The sequence below is a fragment of the Artemia sp. Qi Xiang Cuo genome, chromosome 9, assembly GCF_049724085.1.
Source record: "Artemia sp. Qi Xiang Cuo chromosome 9, ASM4972408v1, whole genome shotgun sequence".
NCBI classification, from domain to species: domain Eukaryota; kingdom Metazoa; phylum Arthropoda; class Branchiopoda; order Anostraca; family Artemiidae; genus Artemia; species Artemia sp. Qi Xiang Cuo.
In genome coordinates this window covers 64,678,171-64,699,065 of record NC_142802.1, presented here as the reverse complement: position 1 = coordinate 64,699,065, position 20,895 = coordinate 64,678,171, and the positions used below count along the sequence as shown (strand labels likewise).

The 20,895-nt window shown below is 35.3% G+C and overlaps 1 protein-coding gene across 1 annotated transcript in view; it reads right to left on the bottom strand.

The window, feature by feature from the left end:
- LOC148948934 (potassium voltage-gated channel protein Shaw-like) overlaps positions 1 to 20,895 on the bottom strand; it is a 198,779-nt gene that overhangs the window by 23,013 nt on the left and 154,871 nt on the right. The window contains exons 8-10 of the mRNA XM_089094140.1: positions 15,225 to 15,341; positions 12,229 to 12,414; positions 6,493 to 6,616 (exon numbers count right to left, since the gene is read on the bottom strand). Of these exons, the coding sequence (XP_088950266.1) occupies positions 6,493 to 6,616; positions 12,229 to 12,414; positions 15,225 to 15,341 (427 nt within the window). The remainder of the gene's footprint in view (positions 1 to 6,492; positions 6,617 to 12,228; positions 12,415 to 15,224; positions 15,342 to 20,895) is intronic.

Genomic DNA, 20,895 nt, shown 5'->3' with positions numbered 1-20,895 from the left:
ATTGTGTTTTTTTGTGTGTTTTTGTTAGTTTTTTGTTTTGTGGTTTTGTTTTTAAGTTGGTGCGTGTGTGTGTAATTGATCGTGTGTGTGTGTGTGTAAGTGATAGTTTTCATGTTTATTTTTTTGTGTGTGTGTAAGTTTTGGTGTGTGTGTGTAAGTTTTCGAGTGTTTTTGTGTAAGTTTTGTGAGTGTGTGTGTGTGTAAGTTTTTTTGCGTGTGTGTATTAGTTTTTTGTGTTAATGTTTAAGTTTTTGTGTGTGTGTGTGTGTTTGTGTGTATTCTTTTTTTTTTGTTTTAGTTTTTTGATTTGTGTGTGAGTTTTCGTGTGTTTGTGTGTGTAAGTTTTGTGTGTGTGTGTGTAAGTTTTTGTGTGCATTTAAGTTTTTGTGTGCATGTAAGTTTTCGTGTGCATGTGTAAGTTTTTGTATGCTTCCCAAATAATAGTTTTCTGAAAGGACACGCCTATGAAAGGCTAAGAAATCTAGCTTAGAAAAGTCAAAAATAGCAAATTAACCATCCCAAATCATAGGTTTCAGTCAACACACACCTACGAATGGCTATGAAATCCTGCTCAGAAAAGTCAAAAAATATCAGCCCACACACCCCCAAATCATAGGTTTCAGACATCACACACCTACGAAAGACTAAGAAATCCGGTTATGAAAAGTCAGAAATAGCAAATTACATATCCCAAATCATAGGTTTCAGACAACACTCACCTATGAACGGCTAAGAAACCTAGCTCAGAAAAGTCAAAAATAGCAAACTAGTCATCCCAAACTATATGTTTCAGACAACAAACACCTATGAAAGGCTAAGAAATCCAGCTCAGAAAAGTCAAAAGTAGCAATCCATCCACCCCAAATCATAGGTTTCAGACACTACACACCTATGAAAGACTAAGAAATCCAACTCAGAAAAGCCTGAAATAGCAACCCACACATCCCAAATCATAGATTTCAGACACCACACACCTACGAAAAACTATGAAATACTGTTATGAAAAGTATGAAATATCAAATTACACATACCAAACTATTGTTTTCATACAACATTAAACTAAGAAATCCTATAAAACCTTATCTCAGAAAAGCCTGAAATAGCAAACTACACATCCCAAATCATAATGTTCTGACAACACATACCTATGAAAGGCTAAGAAACCTAGCTCAGAAAAGTCGAAAATAGCAAACTACACATCCCAAATCATAGGTTTCAGACACTACACACCTATGAAAGACTAAGAAATCCAACTCAGAAAAGCCCGAAATAGTAATTTACATATCCCAAATCATAAGTTTCAGACAGCATTCACCTACGAAATACTAAGAAACCTTAGCTCAGAAAAGTCTGAAATAGCCAACTACTCATCCCAAACTCGAAGTTTCAGACAACAAACACCTATGAGTGACTAAGAATCCTAGCTCTGAAAAGTCCAAAAAGCAAACTACACCTCCCAAATCATAATTTTCTGAAAGGACACACATATAATAGTCTAAGAAATCTAGCTCGGAAAAGTCAAAAATAGCAAATTAACCATCCCAAATCATAGGTTTCAGTCAACAAACACCTATGAATGGCTAAGAAATCCAGCTCAGAAAATTCGAAAAATAGCAACCCACACACCCCAAATCATAGGTTTCAGACACTACACACCTATGAAAGACTAAGAAATCCGGTTATGAAAAGTCGGAAATAGCAAATTACATATCCCAAATCATAGGTTTCAGACAACACTCACCTATGAACGGCTAAGAAACCTAGCTCAGAAAAGTCAAAAATAGCAAACTAGTCATCCCAAACTATAGGTTTCAGACAACAAACACCTATGAAAGGCTAAGAAATCCAGCTCAGAAAAGTCAAAAGTAGCAATCCACCCATCCCAAATCATAGGTTTCATAGAACACATGCCTATGAAAGACTAAGAAATCCAGCTCAGAAAAGTCAAAAATAGCAAACTACATATCCCAAATCATCGGTTTCAGTCAACACACACCAACGAAAGACTAAGAAACCTAGCTCAGAAAAGTCAAAAATAGCAAACTATTCATCCCAAACTATTGGTTTCAGACAGCATTCACCTACGAAATACTAGAAAATCTTAGCTCAGAAAAGCCTGAAATAGCAAACTATACATCCCAAATAATATTTTTCTGACAACGCATACCTATGAAAGGCTAAGAAATCCAGCTCAGAAAAGTCGAAAATAGCAAACTATACATCCCAAATCATAGGTTTCAGACACCACACACCTATGAAAGACTAAGAAATCCAAGTCAGAAAAGTCAAAAATATCAAACTACATATCCCAAATCATAAGTTTCACTCAACACACACCAACGAAAGTCTAATAAACCTAGCTCATAAAAGACAGAAATAGCAAACTACTCATCCAAAAATCTTTTTTTCATAAAAAATTCACATAGTAAATTAGCTGAAAACTTAGCTCAGAAAAGACTTAATTAGCAAACTACACATCCCAAATCATAGGTTTCAGACAACACACATCAACTAAAGACGGGTGCTCGGGGAGAGCCTTTGAGGGTCTGTGGGTCCCTTGAGGGTCGGTGGTCCTTTGGGAGCTCGGGGGGACCTTTGGGGACCGGGGGATGGGCTTTGGGGGTCCGGGGATGGCATTTGGGGGTCTGGGTAGGCCTTTGGGGCACCGGGCGGGACTTTGGGTGACTGGGGGCCATTTGGGGACCGGTGGAGGGCCTTTGGGACCCCGTTGGTCCTTTGGGAGCTCGATGTGCCTTTGGGGGGCCCGGGGATGGCATTTGGGGGTCTGGGTGGGCCTTTGGGGCGCCGGTGGCCCTTTGGGAGCTTGGGGGGCCTTTGAGTGTCCGGGGGGACAGTTGGGAGCCTGGGGGACATTTGGGGCCTGGGGATGGCCTTTGGGGGTCTGGGTGGGCCTTTGGGGGCGCCGGTGGCCCTTTGGGAGTTTGGATGGCTTTGAGGACCGGGGGCTTCCTTCGGGGTTGGGGTAGGAGGATTGGAACCCTTTGGGGTTGGGTTAGAGGACCTCACAACACTGTTCAAATGAAACTTGTATTATAACGACCACAGTCAAATTCTCTTCTAAAATCTCTTCAAAATCTTTAAAATGTCTCATCTGTTTCGCCGAAATAGTTCCATAACCTGTCTAAAACGGTTCGCCCAAATAATCCCTAAACGTAAATTCAGCGTGTTCCTTTGTTATTGGCATCTCTGCGCTAACGCATTTCAAATTAATATGAAACCTTTTGCGCTAAAACAATTCATCGCTAAGATGTTTCTTGCCTAATTGTTTCCATGGCCTTTGGTTATTAATATCCTTTGAGTTCGACCAGTAGAACTGTTCCCGAGGCAAAGACATTAATGATTTGGATCTATTCCTGGAGAAATGTTTCTAGGCGAAAATTTTTAAAGTCTGACAGATGATGTCATTGATTGATTGATCTGTCAAGAAAGGGGAAATTAATTTGTTGTTTCTAAGGGGAATTATTGATTCACGATAGGTGAATTGAGGTCGACAGCACAGGTGTTCTGACTCGTGACAGCACCACGTGGTTTATGTTTTTCACAATGAGAAAGTTCCTGTTTTTTCAAATTCTCACTGACAAAGTCCATAAAACATCCATAATTTGATGTTGACATCCTAGAAAAACATTAAATAAATCGAACAACACACATAACCATCCATTAAAACAACCATAAATGTGAGAAAATTCATGATTTTTCAAGTGATAAAATTCCTGTTTTTTCATTCTCACTGAGAAACCATAAACCACATGGTACTGTCACGAGTAGGACCCCCTCCTCTACTTGCGTCATCTTAAAAAAATGAGATCGCAAGGTATTGACAAAATTTCTGCTGTCCACCTACAGAACCTGTCGTTTCTGCTTATTGAACATTTAACCCTCTTATTCCTGATCATTTTCGCACAAGTTGTTCTTCCTAGTGCGTTCTGCGTCGGAAGTCATACACCGGTACCAAAAAAGGGAAAACCTCCCGAGGAATGCACATAATTTCGAACAAAAACAGTATCTACCACTTTTTGCAACATATTCGAACTTTTTGTTATTGAGGAAATGAATATGAAATGATAAATACCGCCTTTCCAGTTCCGTTTCCAGCCTGGGCTTGGATGTGGACATGCTTTAAGTGCGGTAGATTCAGTACTATTGGATGTCGAAAATTCTGGCGAATCTGTCGCTCTTGGCATACATGATATACGACGAGCTTTTGACTCATTAATACACGAACAGATTGTACTTGAAATGGCAAAGCGTGGCGTCCAATATGACACACTATTACCCCTGAGAGATATATATGAAAACCGCGAGGCCGAAATCAAGATCATGTTTGAGAAGCAAACAGTTTCTGTTAGAATCACAGTAAAGAAAGGTGTTCGTCATGGCGCACCTACTTCTGCTCCAGCTTTCAATAATAGCGTGATCCCTGCACAAGATAATTATCTTGCATCTCTAAAAGCATAGATCTTTCCCTAGCTTGCTTTGCTGATGACTTATTAAACATTGCCCGTGGACTTGGAAGAATTGAAGAGAATTAAAAAAAAATTTGAAAGAGAGTATGCAGCTATTGGTCTTGAATTCAACGGTTCGAAGTCGAAAGTGCTATTGTTCGACTTGCTTGAAACGCTGAAGCCCGAATCCATCACGCTCGGAAACACTAATATAGCACCAGCTGATCATATTACATATTTAGGGTTACCCATTGGCCAGACACTAAAGCACACAAGAGCACTACTCATTAAGTATCTCGAGAAACGAACGAGCTTTGCATATAGCAAAATGGTAGTAAAGAAATTCAGCTTTAACCGAATGATCCTAGCACGGCTCTACAATGCACTGGTCCTCCCTCACTTTTTATACCTTAGCCCATTCTGACGAACTTTCATGCAAACTACCAAGCACAAATTACGGTCGATATTCTTTAAATACGAAAAATACCTACTAAGGTTTCCGCCCTGGACACGCAACACTTACCTGATCAGAAAATACAAAACAGCTGATCCCACGCTTACAATAGAAAAACAAATACAACAGTTTAACAGGAAAATTATTAGTCACCAGAGGCATGCGATTCTCCAGCAATAGTTCCTTCTACGCACTTTCTTTAGTAGAAGTTATTGCTGTTATGTAGTTGGTGCATTTACCTTTATTCAAGTGTATTTTTCTTTCTTTTGTCTTTGCTGTACTCCGTCTTTTTTGTTGTCTGTATGATGGGTTACAGCCTAAATAAATAATAATAATAATAATAATAATAATAATAATAATAATAATAATAACAATTTTGTGACAATGACCAATGCGAAAGACAAGGAATATACAATTCAATTGGACGGTGGATATGACCCATCTCATTGATCAATGTTAGCTAAGAAAAATTAATCTGTGATTAAGCAGGAATTAATCTGTGAGTTAAGGGCCCAAATGTATGCCCTTTTCTCAGATTTCCCGTCCCCAAGTTGCAGATTTAGGCACGTTGCAATTGATTTTATTCAGGGTTATTTTAGGACTATTTAGTCAAGGCTGGAAAATGATGGGCTAATAATCAATAGTATCAAAGTATGATAGCGCATATTATTTTGCTGATTCTAAATTGATAGGTTATCTTAGGATTTCTATTCAAAGCTTTTTGGTCTGTGTCTTTAGGATAAACTCCGCACCTCACGGTTTAATAGCTTCTAAAACTGGGAATTTCAAAATATAGTTTTTAGATAATTGCTAATTTGATTAACTATATCTAGCCATTTTGGAATTTTCACGCAATGGAGTTTTTGCCCTTTTTTCCAGCTAAAATCGGGGCTTCGTGAAGTAAAATGGCAGAAGACGCCACTCTGTGGCATCATTCTCTTTTGTAACTGAGTTGGAGCATTAGAACGTTAAGCTTTTTTTAAATGCCCTCTTCCCAATATTCTAAGAATATTGGCTCGTAGCTGCTGGTGAAAATAAAAATTAATGAAATGAGGACACATCCTTGAACATCGAAAAAAGTAAATTTTTCTTCTTCTTTAGATTAGGGCTTAAAAACTACAATAGGGTTCTCTCATTTGCCGAACTTGATGGTGCAGTTTTCATCAAGATCATCATCCTATTTTTGTGTTTTTTTTTTCTTTGCTGAAAATCAGGCAAGCATTCTCGGGCAAAAAGCTTTTGGTGAGACGTTTAAATTAATTACTTAATATGTAAGATCAAATGAAACTAATAAGTATAAGTTAATGATACTGAAGATATAAACTTAATTTGAATCTTCAGAATCACCATATACACCCAATCCCTTTGACGTATTTATTCTGATCAAATACTCTTTTTTAGAGTTTTGATATCTATTAGCATGAGTAATTCCTTACTTCGTTACCACAAACAGTTTGAAAAGAATTACATAATAGCCTATCAGTAGGCTACTTTAGTGGTCAACGATTTGGATTAATTTTTAATCAAAAAATCTTTCAACGAAATGCAATTATGTTCTGAAGTAATATTTACCAATTTTATTTCCACTCTGTCTCCGGTTATTGCAAACCTGTTGAGCTGTCCTCTCTCGTCTTTTTCTCCGTGGTTGCTCAACCGGAAGAACACGTCTCCTTTTTTTTGGAAGTTTAGAACGAGCCTGGGAAAGAATATGCTATAAGGGAAGAATCTGAAAAAACATCGAAAGTCAATTTGCTCTTTTGGGCTTACAAAGAGGAAGAGATAAGTGTTACGAATAAGTAGTTATACGTTGTTGTAATATTCGGTAGTGTAAGGCTGCTTGATTAAAATCAAGTAGTTGGGGGCATCAAGCCACAGATGGAAAATTTATACTCTGGGGTATATATTTGCGCCTTAGGGGGGGGGATCAGTTTGAAGTCAGAAAATAATTCTTACTTCATAATATGCAGAACAATTGTACCTAATACATTTTGCATAAAGACCCACTATACTTTACCACCCCCCTCCTCCCTAATGTGCAAATATATGGTCAGAATTTTTTTTCGAAAGTAACGAATAAACTAACGAAGAAACCGGTTAGCTTGAGTGGGTAGTGTATAATACACAAGTACCGGATTTTCTTCGTGGACTGAGAGCCGGGTTCCACGGTATTATTTAAAAACGATCAGAAATTAAATTTAAAAAAACTAATTTTCCAACTAAAAGTAAAGAGCAACATCAACACTTAAAACAAACTGAAATTGTTACGTGTATGAAAGGGGTTGCCTCCTCCTCAAGACCTCACTCTTTAAAGTAAAGTTTTTTGTTTTTTTTTATTGAACTTTCATGTTAATTTCTGCTCGTTTTGAATTTGAATCTGTTATTTATTGTATTTTTTTTCGTTTTTGGGTTTAGTTCATTTATTGATGGTAATTTCTACTACTACTACCACTACTACTACTACTAACAACTCACCGCAGCACCAAGCCGCCTGAGGCTAACACAGCTACGCAAGTTCCTCCTCCATCCCAATCTATTTAAAGCCTCCCTTTTTACGCCCTACCAGGAAATTCCCATTTCCTTTAAATCTTTCTTTATGACGCCCTCTCACCCCAGACGAGGACGACCTGCTTTCCGTTTAGCCCTAGACGGTTGGCCGAAGAGGACAATGTTCGGCAATCTATCATTCTTCATCCGCAAAACATGCCCTAGTCACCTCAGCCTTTCTTTCATTATAGCCCTAGAAAGCGGTATTAAACCACATTTTTTGTACAGCCTACTGTTTGAAATACGGTCAGTCAGTCGGGTACCCAGAACAATCCGTAAGCAATTTCCCTGGAAAACATCCAGCAAATCTTCATCCGCTTTTTGGAGCGCATACGCTTCAGAGCCATATTTGAAAACAATCATCACTGTAGCTTCTAACATTCTAATCTTAGTTTGCGGACTTATCTTCCTGTTCTTCCAAACTTTTTTTAACTGTGAAAAAACACCCTGAGCCTTGGCTATTCTACTATTAACATCTTCGGAGCTCCCACTGTCTTTAATAATAATTAAATAAAAAAAACAAGTTTTTTTAACTGAAAGTAAGGAAAGACGTTAAAACTTAAAACGAACAGAAATTATTCCGTATATGAAGGGGGCTGTCCCCTCCTCAACACTTCGCTCTTTACGCTAAAATTTTCCATTGTTTAAAAAAAAAAGAGTTGTGAGAAAGTCAAACTTTAGCGTAAAGAGCGAGGCGTTGAGGAGGGGACAGCTCCAATTTGTTCGTTATGCAACGTCACATTTTCATTTTCACTTATTTCTAGCATTTAGTGTGGTAGTTTTATGCTTCGTAAATTCTTTGAATCCATTTCTACTCATTTTTGGCTTAATGAGGCACTTAACTATTCTTTGACAAACTTGTTTTGTGCAGTTTTTTGTTCAATTAATTTCTGTTCATTTTTGGTTGACATAGTCTTTTTCATAGAAACAAATTCTATATTTTTTTTTTCTATTAGACTCCATAGTTTTTCCTTAGAAGATTATTTGACTTTATTTCTGCTCATTTTTTGGTTTAATAAAGCTCTTTACTTTTCTTTAAAGAATTTGTTAATTCTTTTACAAATACTATCTGTAAGTAATTAAATAAAAAATAACAAGTTTTTCAACTGAAAGTAAGAAGCAACATGAAACCTTAAAACGAACAGAAATGTTTACATATATGAAAGGGGTTGCCTCCTCCTCAAGACCTCGCTCTTTACACTAAAGTTTGTTTTATAGAATTTTAAAACAAAATTTATTGTTCTTATTAAATGGCCATTGTGTTTCAGGAATTGTTCCTGAATTGTTCCATTAATTAAAGAATTAGGACAAAATTTCAAAACTTTAGCGTAAAGAGCAAGGTATTGTGGAAGGAGCAACTCCTTGCATATACTTAATCATTTTTGTTCGTTTTGAGTTTTGATATTACTCCTTCCTTGCAGTTGAAAAAACCTGTTTTTTTTATTTTAATTTATGATATTTTTTTAATAGTACCGGGAAATCTGGCTCTCTCTCCATGAAAAATTACGGTACTTGTGTATTATTAAACAAAATAAAACAAGTTTTTTTAACTGATAGTAGGGACCGCCATTAAAACTTAACACAAACAGAAATTATTCCGTATATTAAAGGGGCTGTCCCCTCCTCAACGCCTTGCTCTTTACTATAAGGATTTTATTGTTTAAAAAAATAGAGTTGTGAGGAAGAGTCAAACTTTAGCGTAAAGAGAGAGACGTTGAGGAGGGGACAGCCCCTTTCATATACAAAATAATTTCCGTTTGTTTGAAGTTTTAATGTCGTTCCTTTCTTTTAGTTAAAAAAATAGTTTTTTTTTGTTTAATTTCTGAACGTTTTTGAGTTAATGCAGGTTTGATTTTGGCTCACCGTATATGAATAACTGAAACGAAATTTGCATATTAATTTTAATCTTTGGGCTGAATGACTTTCTCAAAATTTTTATCGGGCGATTTTGAGAAGAAAGGAGCAGGAGGAGGGGGCCTAGTTGCCCTCTTATTTTTTTGGTTACTTAAAAAGGGCACTAGAACTTTTTATTTTATCTATGAACGTCTTTATTAGTAACAAATATGCGTAACTTACGAACAAACTTACATAACGAACTTCTATATTTGTATATTGTTGCTACGTATATGAGGGGATTCGCCCCCCTCATCATACCTCACTCTTTACGCTAAAGATTGAATTTTGTTCCAATTCTTTGAGAATAGCCCCTGAATCACAAAGGGTTTAATTAGAATAAATAGCTCTTATGAAAGTACTAAAAAAAACTTTAGCGTAAAGAGCAAGGTATTGACGAGGGGCGAACCGCTTACATATACGTAATATTTTTTGTCCGTTTTAAGTTTTAATGTTGCTTCTTACTTTCAGTTGATAACACGTGTTTTTATTGAATTTCTGATCGTTTTTTAAATAAAGCCAGGAAATCTAGTTACACCTTCACGGAAAAATTCCTCCTCTTGACTGATTTATTCTCTAGACCAGTGGTTCTCAAGTTGTGGAATGCGTACCCCTTGGGAATACGCAAAATTTTTAGGAGGTACACAGCCAGTCAACAAAAAATAAAACAACCCATTAACTCTAGGACTGGCAATTTTATTTATATTTTAGCTATAGTTTACTTAGTACCGGTAACTGAGAAGGGGTACCTAAAATGTTTTGTGGGTAAAGAGGAGTACAGGGTCTAAATAAGTTTGAGAACCACTACTCTAGACAATTCAATCCTAGTGAAAATTTACCCCGGCACTTACCCTTAACATCTCCACGAGTAAAATTGAATTGACAAAGAGAAAGCAGGACATAAGAAGAATCTCGTATAGGAATTCTGGCAAATTTCACCAGTGTAAAATTTTCCCTGAAAAATATACCCCCTGAAAACTTCCCTCCCCTCGACAAATTGTTCCAATGGAAAATCCCACATGTATAAAATTGGCCCCCTTACCCGGAAAATGTATGCATGCTTCCCAATAGCAAATTCTACACGTAAACAATGGACAAATTTTATAACTTAAGCACCTTTCCCTAGAGGCTGTGGGCGGGGTCATGAAATCTCCAAAGGTATATTTATTTGGTTTTATAACTTTGCTGAAAAAAATGGCTATCTCCAAATTTTGATCGGACGATTTTTAGAAAAAAAGGGCCGTGGGAGGGAGCGTAGTTGCCCTCCAATTTTTAGATAACTTAAAGGGCACTAGAACTTTTAATAATGAGCCCTATCCCAACATTATAGGACCACTGGGTCGATACGATCACCCCAGAAAAAAAAAACAAACAAAAAACAAACACGCATCCGTGATCTCTCTTATGGCAACAAATACAAAATTCCACATTTTTGCAGATAGGAGCTTGAAACCTCTACAGTAGAGTTTCCTGATACGCTAAATCTGATGGTGTGATTTTAATTAAGATTCTATGACATGGGAGGGGGGGGATATCTCCCCTTTTTTCGAAAATCAGGCAAATTTTTGCAGGCTTGTAACCTTTGATGGGTAACACTAAACTTAATCAAACTTATATATTTGGAATCAGCGTAAAAATAAGATTTTTTTGATATATCTATTGGTATCAAAATTCTGTTTTCTAGAGTTTCGGTTACTATTGAGCCGGGTCGCTCCTTACTTACAGTTCGTTACCACGAGCTGTTTGATACGCCACTCACTCAAGTTTATGCTGACTTTAGAACCAACCGGTTTCTTAATTAGTTTCTTCGTTACTTTAGACCAAAATTGTGGCTATATATTTGCACATTAGGGGGTCGGTAAAGTATAGCGGGTTTACATACAAAATTTGTTAGGTACAATTATTCTGCATATTACGAAGTAATAATTGTTTTCTGACTTTACACTGTCCAAATACTTAACCCCCCCCCCCCTTATATACAAAAACATAGCCCCGATTATATTTGGGCTATATATTGGTTCTCGAGTTCTACACAGGCATGTCGTGACGTCACAGGGCATGTCGTGGAAATCCTGGGAGGGCTGCCGTAGAAATCCTGGGAGGGCTGTCTTAGAAACCATGGAGGCATTACTGCTCGCAACAGCAAGTTCTGATAGAGGTTGTGATTTCTAAAATTTAGGAACCCCCTATACTCCGCAAAGATCGGTTTGCCTCCGGAAACCCAAAGATTTAACCTTGACTAGAGGTCTAACTTTTTCTCAAGTTGTTTGAGGTCCATGTTCTAATACTGGAAGATTTCTTGACAAAATTCTATTAGTATCCTCCTTCCCCTTTCCCTGATGAAGCTAAAATTGGTTCCTGGGGACAAAATTGTAAATTGGAGCATTGAGTGAAATTTCCGGCTAACTATAGTCGAGATATGATCCCTTATAATATATATCCTTGTGTTTACTACTTTCGCACGCTTTTGGATCTTATTGCATCATCTTTTTATAACATCTATTTTTTTTATAACAAGAAATGCAGGCTTGGCAATGTTTGATTGTGAAGGCATTCAATTATGCCACTTTATTTATCTTACAGTAAAATGAGCCAAGTCAGAAGCCAAGTGGCTTTAGAATATCTATTATGTTTTAAGATTTCATTTTAATTAGATCTTATTTAACTTGAAAGTTCATAAATATAGCATATTCCCTAAAAATAATTATTTAATACCAAAACTAGTAAAACCGATATGGTAATATAGGGCGTCAAAATACTTAAAGTTTCTTTCATTACATATTTCGCAGGTAAAAGCTCTTTTTTCCGCCATTTTGTTCATTTTCTTGGTGAATATAATCAACTTAACTAGTGAAAAATTAAATTATTTACCTGGGTATGACTATAAAACATAGAAAAATTCGAGACAATAACAGGAACCGGAAGAGATATAGTCAGGACACCAGCTAGGGCACAAAGAGCTCCAACAAACATGCCAACGTAAGTTTTTGGTACCATATCCCCGTAGCCAACAGTTGTCATTGTTACAAGTGCCCACCATAATCCTTCTGGGATGCTCTACCATAGAAAAGACAACGACAGTTAAATGTGTAGGTTTACACAAGGACAATTAAATATGTAGATTTACCAGCCCATTAAATGTGAAGATTTGCCATCCCGTTAAATGTGTAGATTTACACAAGGACAATTAAATGTGCAGATTTACCAGTCCTTTAAATATGTAGATTTACCAGCCCGTTAAATGTGTAGATTTACACAAGGACAATTAAATGTGCAGATTTACCAGCCCGTTAAATGTGTAGGTTTACATAAGGATAATTAAATGTGCAGATTTGCCAGTCCTTTAAATGTGTAGATTTACCAGCCCGTTAAATGTTTAGATTTACACATAGACAATTAAATGTGCAAATTTACCAGTCCTTTAAATATGTAGATTTAACAGCACGTTATATGTGTAAATTTACACAAGGACAATTAAATGTGCAGATTTACCAGTCCTTTAAATGTGAAGATTTATCAGCCCGTTAAAGGTGTAGATTTGCCAGCCCGTTAAATTTGTAGATTTACACAAGGACAATTAAATGTGCAGATTTACCAGCCCGTTAAATGTGTAGATTTGCCAGCCCGTTAAATGTGTAGATTTACACAAGGACAATTAAATGTGCAGATTTACCAGTCCTTTAAATATGTAGATTTACCAGCCCATTAAATGTGTAGATTTACACAAGGATAATTAAATGTGCAGATTTACCAGTCCTTTAAATGTGAAGATTTACCAGCCCGTTAAATGTGCAGGTTTACACAAGGACAATTAAATGTGCAGATTTACCAGTCCTTTAAATATGTAGATTTACCAGCCCGTTAAATTTGTATATTTACACAAAGACAAATAAATGTGCAGATTTACCAGTCCTTTAAATGTGTAGATTTACCAGCCCGTTAAATGTGTAGATTTATACAAGGACAATTAAATGTGTAGATTTACCAGTCCTTTAAATGTGAAGATTTACCAGCCCGTTAAATGTGTAGATTTACACAAGGACAATTAAATGTGCAGATTTACCAGTCCTTTAAATGTGTAGATTTACCAGCCCGTTAAATGTGTAGATTTACACAAGGACAATTAAATGTGCAGATTTACCAGTCCTTTAAATGTGTAGATTTACCAGCCCGTTAAATGTGTAGATTTACACAAGGGCAGCTAAATGTGTAGATTTACCAGAACATACAGAATATGTAATAAAAAAAACAGCTTCATTTCTTTTATTCTCATTATGAATCTACCAAATAACCGAAGATTTGACTTAGAAAATTAAAACACAAAACTTATTTCCCATTAGTTTAGTAAGCGGATAATTGTGAAAAAAGCTGCTGATTTATGTATGAAAACAACTCACACCAAAGGTGGCAAAAAACAACATATATGCACCTTTGATGTTATTTAAAATTCAATCTGCTTTATAAAAATTGCAAGAAAAGCCATAAGGCCCCTCCCCCTCCAACTTCCAGAATAAATATTCAACAGAAACCATTGAATAAAGCACTTACAGGACAGCAAGAAACGAATAACTTCGTAAAGCCTCTTTTTGATCTTCAAAGCAGTTTAAAGAAATCAGCAACCCTTTTCACTATTACTACTTACAGACAAACTAGTAAATATGATCATGATTTGCACAGAGACGTGACTGAAGTGGGGTATCCCTACCTTTGAATTTTTATGTTACATTTAATGGAAAAAAATACCTTTTACACAGTAAGATACACAGTTGGATTTAATTTTAAGTACTAGCATAAAGATTGAAATGGTAGACTGTCTTTTTTTTATATATATTGGTTAAGGAAAACTTCCCGAAAAACGAGTTTTTCAAAGAAAAGTAAAGAGCTATATTAAACTTAATACCAGCAGAAAGAAATTCCTATAACACTTCAAACTCAAAACGATCAGAAATTACTATTAAAGAATAAATGAAACCCAAAAACAACAGAAATCAAAATAAACGATCGACGCAAACAAAAAGATAACAGGTACGAATAAAGATGAATAAATAATCTCAAAACGAGTAAAAATTAAATTGAGTATTTATATCAGATTCAAAACAGGCCTACTTTTCTCTTCCCCTCCCCTAACCGTAAAATTCTAAAGCCTACTGTGTCATGTGCGAAATATTGAAAGCTATATGTATCTTGATCATTGTGCTTTTGTTTATTCAAAACTCCTATGAAAAATAAAAAATCACTATAATAATCATGATAACTGGAAAGAAAATATAAACATAAACTGAATATTTAATATAAAATCATACCGATTCCTATAAAAGCAGCAGTTAAATGTTGTTTCACTGTACTTTAAATTTTTTTTTCAATGTTGTAAAAATAAAATAAAAATATATGTAACATAATTCGTTTTCAGTAAAGCGCAAATACCTTTCTAACAATCTTTTAAAATAAAAATTTTTACGTAGCATAATTCGTTCTCAGTAAAGGCTCGGTATATCTTTCTAACAATCTTTATTTTGGTGATTAGAGATTGTCGAGGAGACAAGAGCTTTTGACTTTTAAGTGGGATTATTGAGGAGAGACAAAAAGAAAGAGAGAATTCCCAATAAAGCTGTTTTATTGTATAAACTCTGGATATATAGCTATCAGGGATGGTTATTTTAAAATATTTATCAACTGCTATGAAATAGAAAGACAAGAAATATTTTTTTTTTTAATAAATCGATACCACTGCAATTATTAATTTATGCTTAAAGTGGAATAGATGTTGAAGTTGAATTAATTGAAGAAACCGATCCTTTTTATCAAGCTACGAAAGTAACCAGCTTTAACGATATGAATGAAAATGACAGATAAAAAACAAAACTAACCTTAAAGTCATTCTTTGGATTTGGCTGCAGTCGTTCTCCATAATAGACTAGGCTTGCAAAAATAACAATCCCAAGCATTAGGAAGAAAACCAACAATGTCAGTTCTTTTGCTGATGCCTGAAATGTTATTTGAACTTATCTGTATTCAGGCAATTTTAAAAAACATTAAAGGCACTTGCTAAACAAATATCTTTTAGTAAAATAATCAAGAGAATGTAATTCGAGAATGTACAAGAATTACATACGAAAATGTTTTGGGAGGAAATATAAAAACCTAAGCAGCTGGAGCCAGAATTTCCAACCTGAAATGGACGCAGAGAGTAACTTCCAAATTATGAAACCTAAAAAAATTTAATCACCCTTTCACCCCTATTTGTATTTTACGAAAATTAAATATGTAACATTGACCGGGGAATCTTTCGAGATACTTATTGGAAAGAAAATTGTTTTTTTCGACCCAAGCTTTTTAGTGTAGATTTTTTCTATTTTATTCATTAAAAATGAAGACATGATATAATTTGTAGTGGTAAAATTTTTAGCTTTGAAGTTTCTCCCTCTAAAAGGGCCCTAGTAACTTTTGGGGTTAATAGTCTTAAACTCCTCTCAAGTTTAACTGACATTTGTCTAAGGATAATGCATATAATGAGTAAAACATAAAAGTTTCCCCCATGTTATTGCTCCCTCTTTGATTATTGCATAAAGGCCCTTTTTAAATTCTGATTTTAACATGGTTTATTATTAACCTGTTCGAAACCATAAGTTTACACAGCCTTAGCTTTAGGGAGAAGAAATGAATTTTATCATGGGTTCTGATGGTCAAATGGACTAAGTTTTACCCTTAAATTACCGTTAAAATATGGTAAAGAAAAAATTTCTGAAACATTCCTTTGAAGGGGAAATAAATACCTTTTAAATCAACCCGGCTCTCAGTATGTGTTTAACAGGCAATCACAGCAGAGGTTATATTTCTGAAATACTTAGTTTCATACTCATTGAAATGAAGACCAATAAGTTTTCGAAGTACTGAGTATTATTCGAAGATTAATACTCATTTTCAAAATTCCTAAGACTTTTTTCGATTCCTGGCATTGTTCTACCTTAAGAATAGTCAACTGACTGAGGTGACATCCCAAAAGTTTCCAAAGAGACATCATTACTCCTAAATATATAAGTAGTTAAAACCTCGCCTTGTGACTTGGTGATAGTGTTGTTAAAACGTGAAGATAAAGTTACTCTTCCCTGTTTAATCTGATGATATTCGTGGTCGTGACTTTCAGAATACTTAGCGCTAGTTAATAGTTTTAAAAAACGTAATATAAAGTTCAGAAACGATTTTTAGATCAATTTACTTTACACAGATCACGAAGGGCGTTAATAAGCCTAGAAAACTAGCACTCATCCTCTGAATTTTCTTCCCTTTCTTAATAATCCAGCTCTAAACAGATCAGGAACTAATTCAGAACAGTAAATGACCTGGAAGATAATGGTCAGGTGTTCAACTAACAAAATAGAATCAGGCACGAGGTGCTGAATACCAACTAAGTCAGCATCAAGAGATATATTTTTCTTAAGCTTAGAATTGCGCTCCAGAATCGGAGACTGTTTAATGATAAAACTAAAAAAAAACTATAGATCACACAGTCGATCTTTGAGCTCTTTTTCACAACAGAGATATATATACGAACAGTAGCGAAAAGTTTCTTCAAAAATGACACTCATCATAGCGCGGTGAATGAGAAGTTCCCAGTACGTCAGAGCAATAGTTTAAGTTGCTACTTGGCATTCGATCAGATCATTCCCATAGTAATTCGGTAACCATTTGTCATTGCGCGTGTGCGAAGAGGCGGAGTCATGAAGAGAGTTCTAGATTGATGTGTTTCAAAGATCTTTAATGGAGAGTATCGGAGATTTCGCTACCGTTCGTATATATATTTATGCTGGGGCTCTGTTTCATGGTCATTAAATAAAGTTGGATCGGGTTCATACAGTTGTAACACCACTGGTAAGTAGCAATTTCTGGCGTCTGACAGAATTTTGACTTGGCTCTTTTCATCACTTTCTAAACGAATTTAGGATAAATAGCAGCTTTACTTGATAACCTGGCTGAATAACCTAATGCTGTCTTAAAACTTTAGAAAAATGGCATTTCGTTTTAAACAAATCACATTTATTATATTGTATATTCTTCCTAAATGTGAAACCCAAAATTAGATTTTGCGAGGGAATAAATCAAGGTATATATATATATATATATATATATATATATATATATATATATATATATATATATATATATATATATATATATATATATATATATATATATATATATATATATATATATATATATATATATATATTTATATATATATATATATATATATATATATATATATATATATATATGCTTTCTCTTCATGTTAGGTCAGACAGAAGTGCCATATATGACACAAGTCCACACAAATAATGATAAACAGTATAAAACCACTGACTGAGATAGTCGATAAGAACGTTCCAGTTCGCGAGAAGTTCGCGCATCGGAGCCCGGTGGCCTCGCCGCCGGGCCCTGGCACTCGGCCCGCGGCAGGCTTCTATTTATGGATTCTGATTGCCGCTTGTGTTCTAACCGCCGACAACTTTTTGTCTTTTCATACTGCGTCTTTTCAAAGATATTTGATTATTAAAGCAAGTCCGGTCTCTAACAACGATAACTACTAAACTTCATTAGGTTGGTTTTCTTTTTTAAGGTTTTTGAATTGTTGTTATCCCTTGTTAAAATATATTCAATTATTATTGCAATTATCATTTTTTTTTTGCTCTTTACGCAATTTAATATCTTTCAATACTGTGCCTTTTCTAAGACTTGACTTGACTTGACTTTTATTTTCAACTAATAATACATCATACTTAATTGGCACTTACAACACATTTTTTGAATAACATTATCAACAAACGTAGAGATGGTAAGAAAGTATGACGTTTTATTAAGCCGCTATTGTGACTTGAGCAGCGTCACACAGTCTTTTATCATAAACCAAAACTCATTCACTCTTTCTACTCTTTTCATACCATTCAATACAAATTAACTCAATTTAACGTTTTTTTTACCATTTTGTTTTACAACTTAATTACAATTTAACATTAAAAAAAAAAAAAAAAAAAAAAAAAAAAAAAAAAAAAAAAAAAATTAAATTCCCCCCCAACAAAAAATTTTTTAATCTAATTTTAAAATGAAACTGGTTTTCTGACTCCCTAATGCTCTCCGGGAAACCATTCCACAAATTAACTGCATAATTTCTAATTGCAAAACTAGATCGACTCGTGCTCCTTACTTCTGAGACTAAGCTTCCACGACCTCTAGTCCTATGATGATGATAATCAGAATTAAACTTAAAAAAATCTCTAAAATATTCTGGAGATAATCTATTAAGCACCTGGTAAGTAAACACTCCCGCCTGATGGTCCCTGATCTGATGAATATTTAAAATTCTAAAACTAATAAAAGATTCACGCATATGCTCATACTGAACAAACTCAACCAGTACTCGTAGTGCCTTATTCTGAAGAATCTGCAGTCTTTTAATATTTGAAGTAAAATTAGATGCATAAATACAGCAACCATAAACAATAAAAGGATGAAAAACCGTATGATATATATTTCTTAAAACACTTAAGGGTAACACGTGTTTCAAACGCCGCATCACTCCAAGACCTCGTGCAAGTTTAGAAGAAATCATATTCATGTGTTTCTTCCAACTCAAATTATTATCAACATAAAATCCTAAATATTTATTTTCAAAAACCTGTGAAAGCGAAAAATTATCAAATACTACGGAAGCACTATTTACAATTTTTCCTACCCTACTAAAAATCATATAATTTGTCTTAGAAATATTAACAGCAAGGTAACTCAAGGAGGTAAACACCAAAAGGTTTTCCAGCTTTAGGTTTGCTTTATCTACTAGTTCTTCCAGTGACTGTGCAGAAATCGTCAAAGCAGTATCATCTGCAAATGCTGTAACAGTTGCTTCAGGCATGTAGAACCTCAGAGTATCTATGTATACGAGAAAGATTAATGGACCAAGGACTGAGCCCTGAGGAACTCCACATTTTACAGGACAGACTCCGCTAACGATGTCATCTATCATTACTTTAGTTGACCTTCCATACAAGTATGATTTAAACCAATCCAAGCAAACATCTTTTAACCCCAGACTAGATAGGCGACACAGCAGCAACTCAAAATCCACAGTGTCGAAGGCTTTTTTGAAGTCAACAAAGATCGTTAAAGGAATAAGACCTTTTTCTAGAGCTCCATTGATTACATCCAGAAGATGATGAACAGCATGGCTAGTAGAATGTTTACTGCGGAATCCAAATTGGCTGTCACACAATATTCCTAGTTTATCCAAATATTCATAAAGTCTCCTGTGAATTATCTTTTCATAGATTTTAGAAAAAATAGGCAATAACGATATCGGTCGCCAATTCGATAGTTCTTGTTTCTTCCCCCTTTATACAATGGTATTACCTTTGCTAGTTTAAGACCACTAGGGAATTCGCCGGTCTGGAGTGATAGATTTATTAAATCAGTTAGACAAGGTAATATATAAACTAGGATAGCATTTACAGCCCTAAGATTAAGTCCATCTATTCCGGCCGAGTTGGACTTCAGTCCTTTCCCTGTGCTCTCGATCTCCTTTGCTGTGCACTTCTCGAACGAAAAACTGTGCCCTTCGCCTCGATTATCAATAAAGGACTTTAACAGATGTCTTCTAGACTTTTTAGCTACGTCTTCCTTAATACTCGCGCCTATGTTCGTGAAATATTTTCCGAATTCATCAGCCATTTCCTGTTTATCAGTGGATTTCACTTCCATTCACCATCAGACTCTTTACTCCATCATTATCATTAGTCTTCCCTTTTAAAACCTCATTTATCAGTCGCCAGGTTCCTTTTGCATCACCACTTTTACCATCAAAAGCAGAAGCATAATATGCTTTTTTCTCACTGCGACGCTTATGGTTAACTTTGTTTCTGGCTCGCTTAAATTCTTCAAATAAACTCGCATTTTCCGGGCTCTGTAAATGTTTTTCAAAAAGCTGGTTTCGCATTTCAATCATTTCAAGCAATTCTGTGGTCACCCATGGCTTTCTTGGCTCATTTTTCTTTTTCCTCATTTTCATCAGAGGACAAGACGCCTCATATATCGGTAAGAGAATATTCATAAACCTGTCAAATGCTGTAGTTGCATTCTGCTCTTCGCTAACTTCATCCCATGCTATAGTACTGACTTGCTCTTTCAGCTTTCTCAAGTTATTATTTCTCATATCTCTATAAACTCTCTTACTTGGGTTTTTAGTCGAAGTTTTGATACTTTTTATCATACAAACAATCGGGAGGTGGTCAGAAGCAGGTTGAAGGAGAACATCACAGAATGCTTGCCTCAATAGATTTGAAGAAACAAATATGTTATCAATTACTGTTGCCGACTGAGCAGTGATACGGAAGGAATCAGATTCACTGGGTACAAATCATGAGATAATGCAAGATTTAAAAATTCTAAATTAACACTATTTAAATTCAATAAATCAAAAGTAAAATCACCCAGAATAACACACTTTGATCGATTAGACTGGGCCCTGCTTAAAAACATATCAAACTCCTGAAA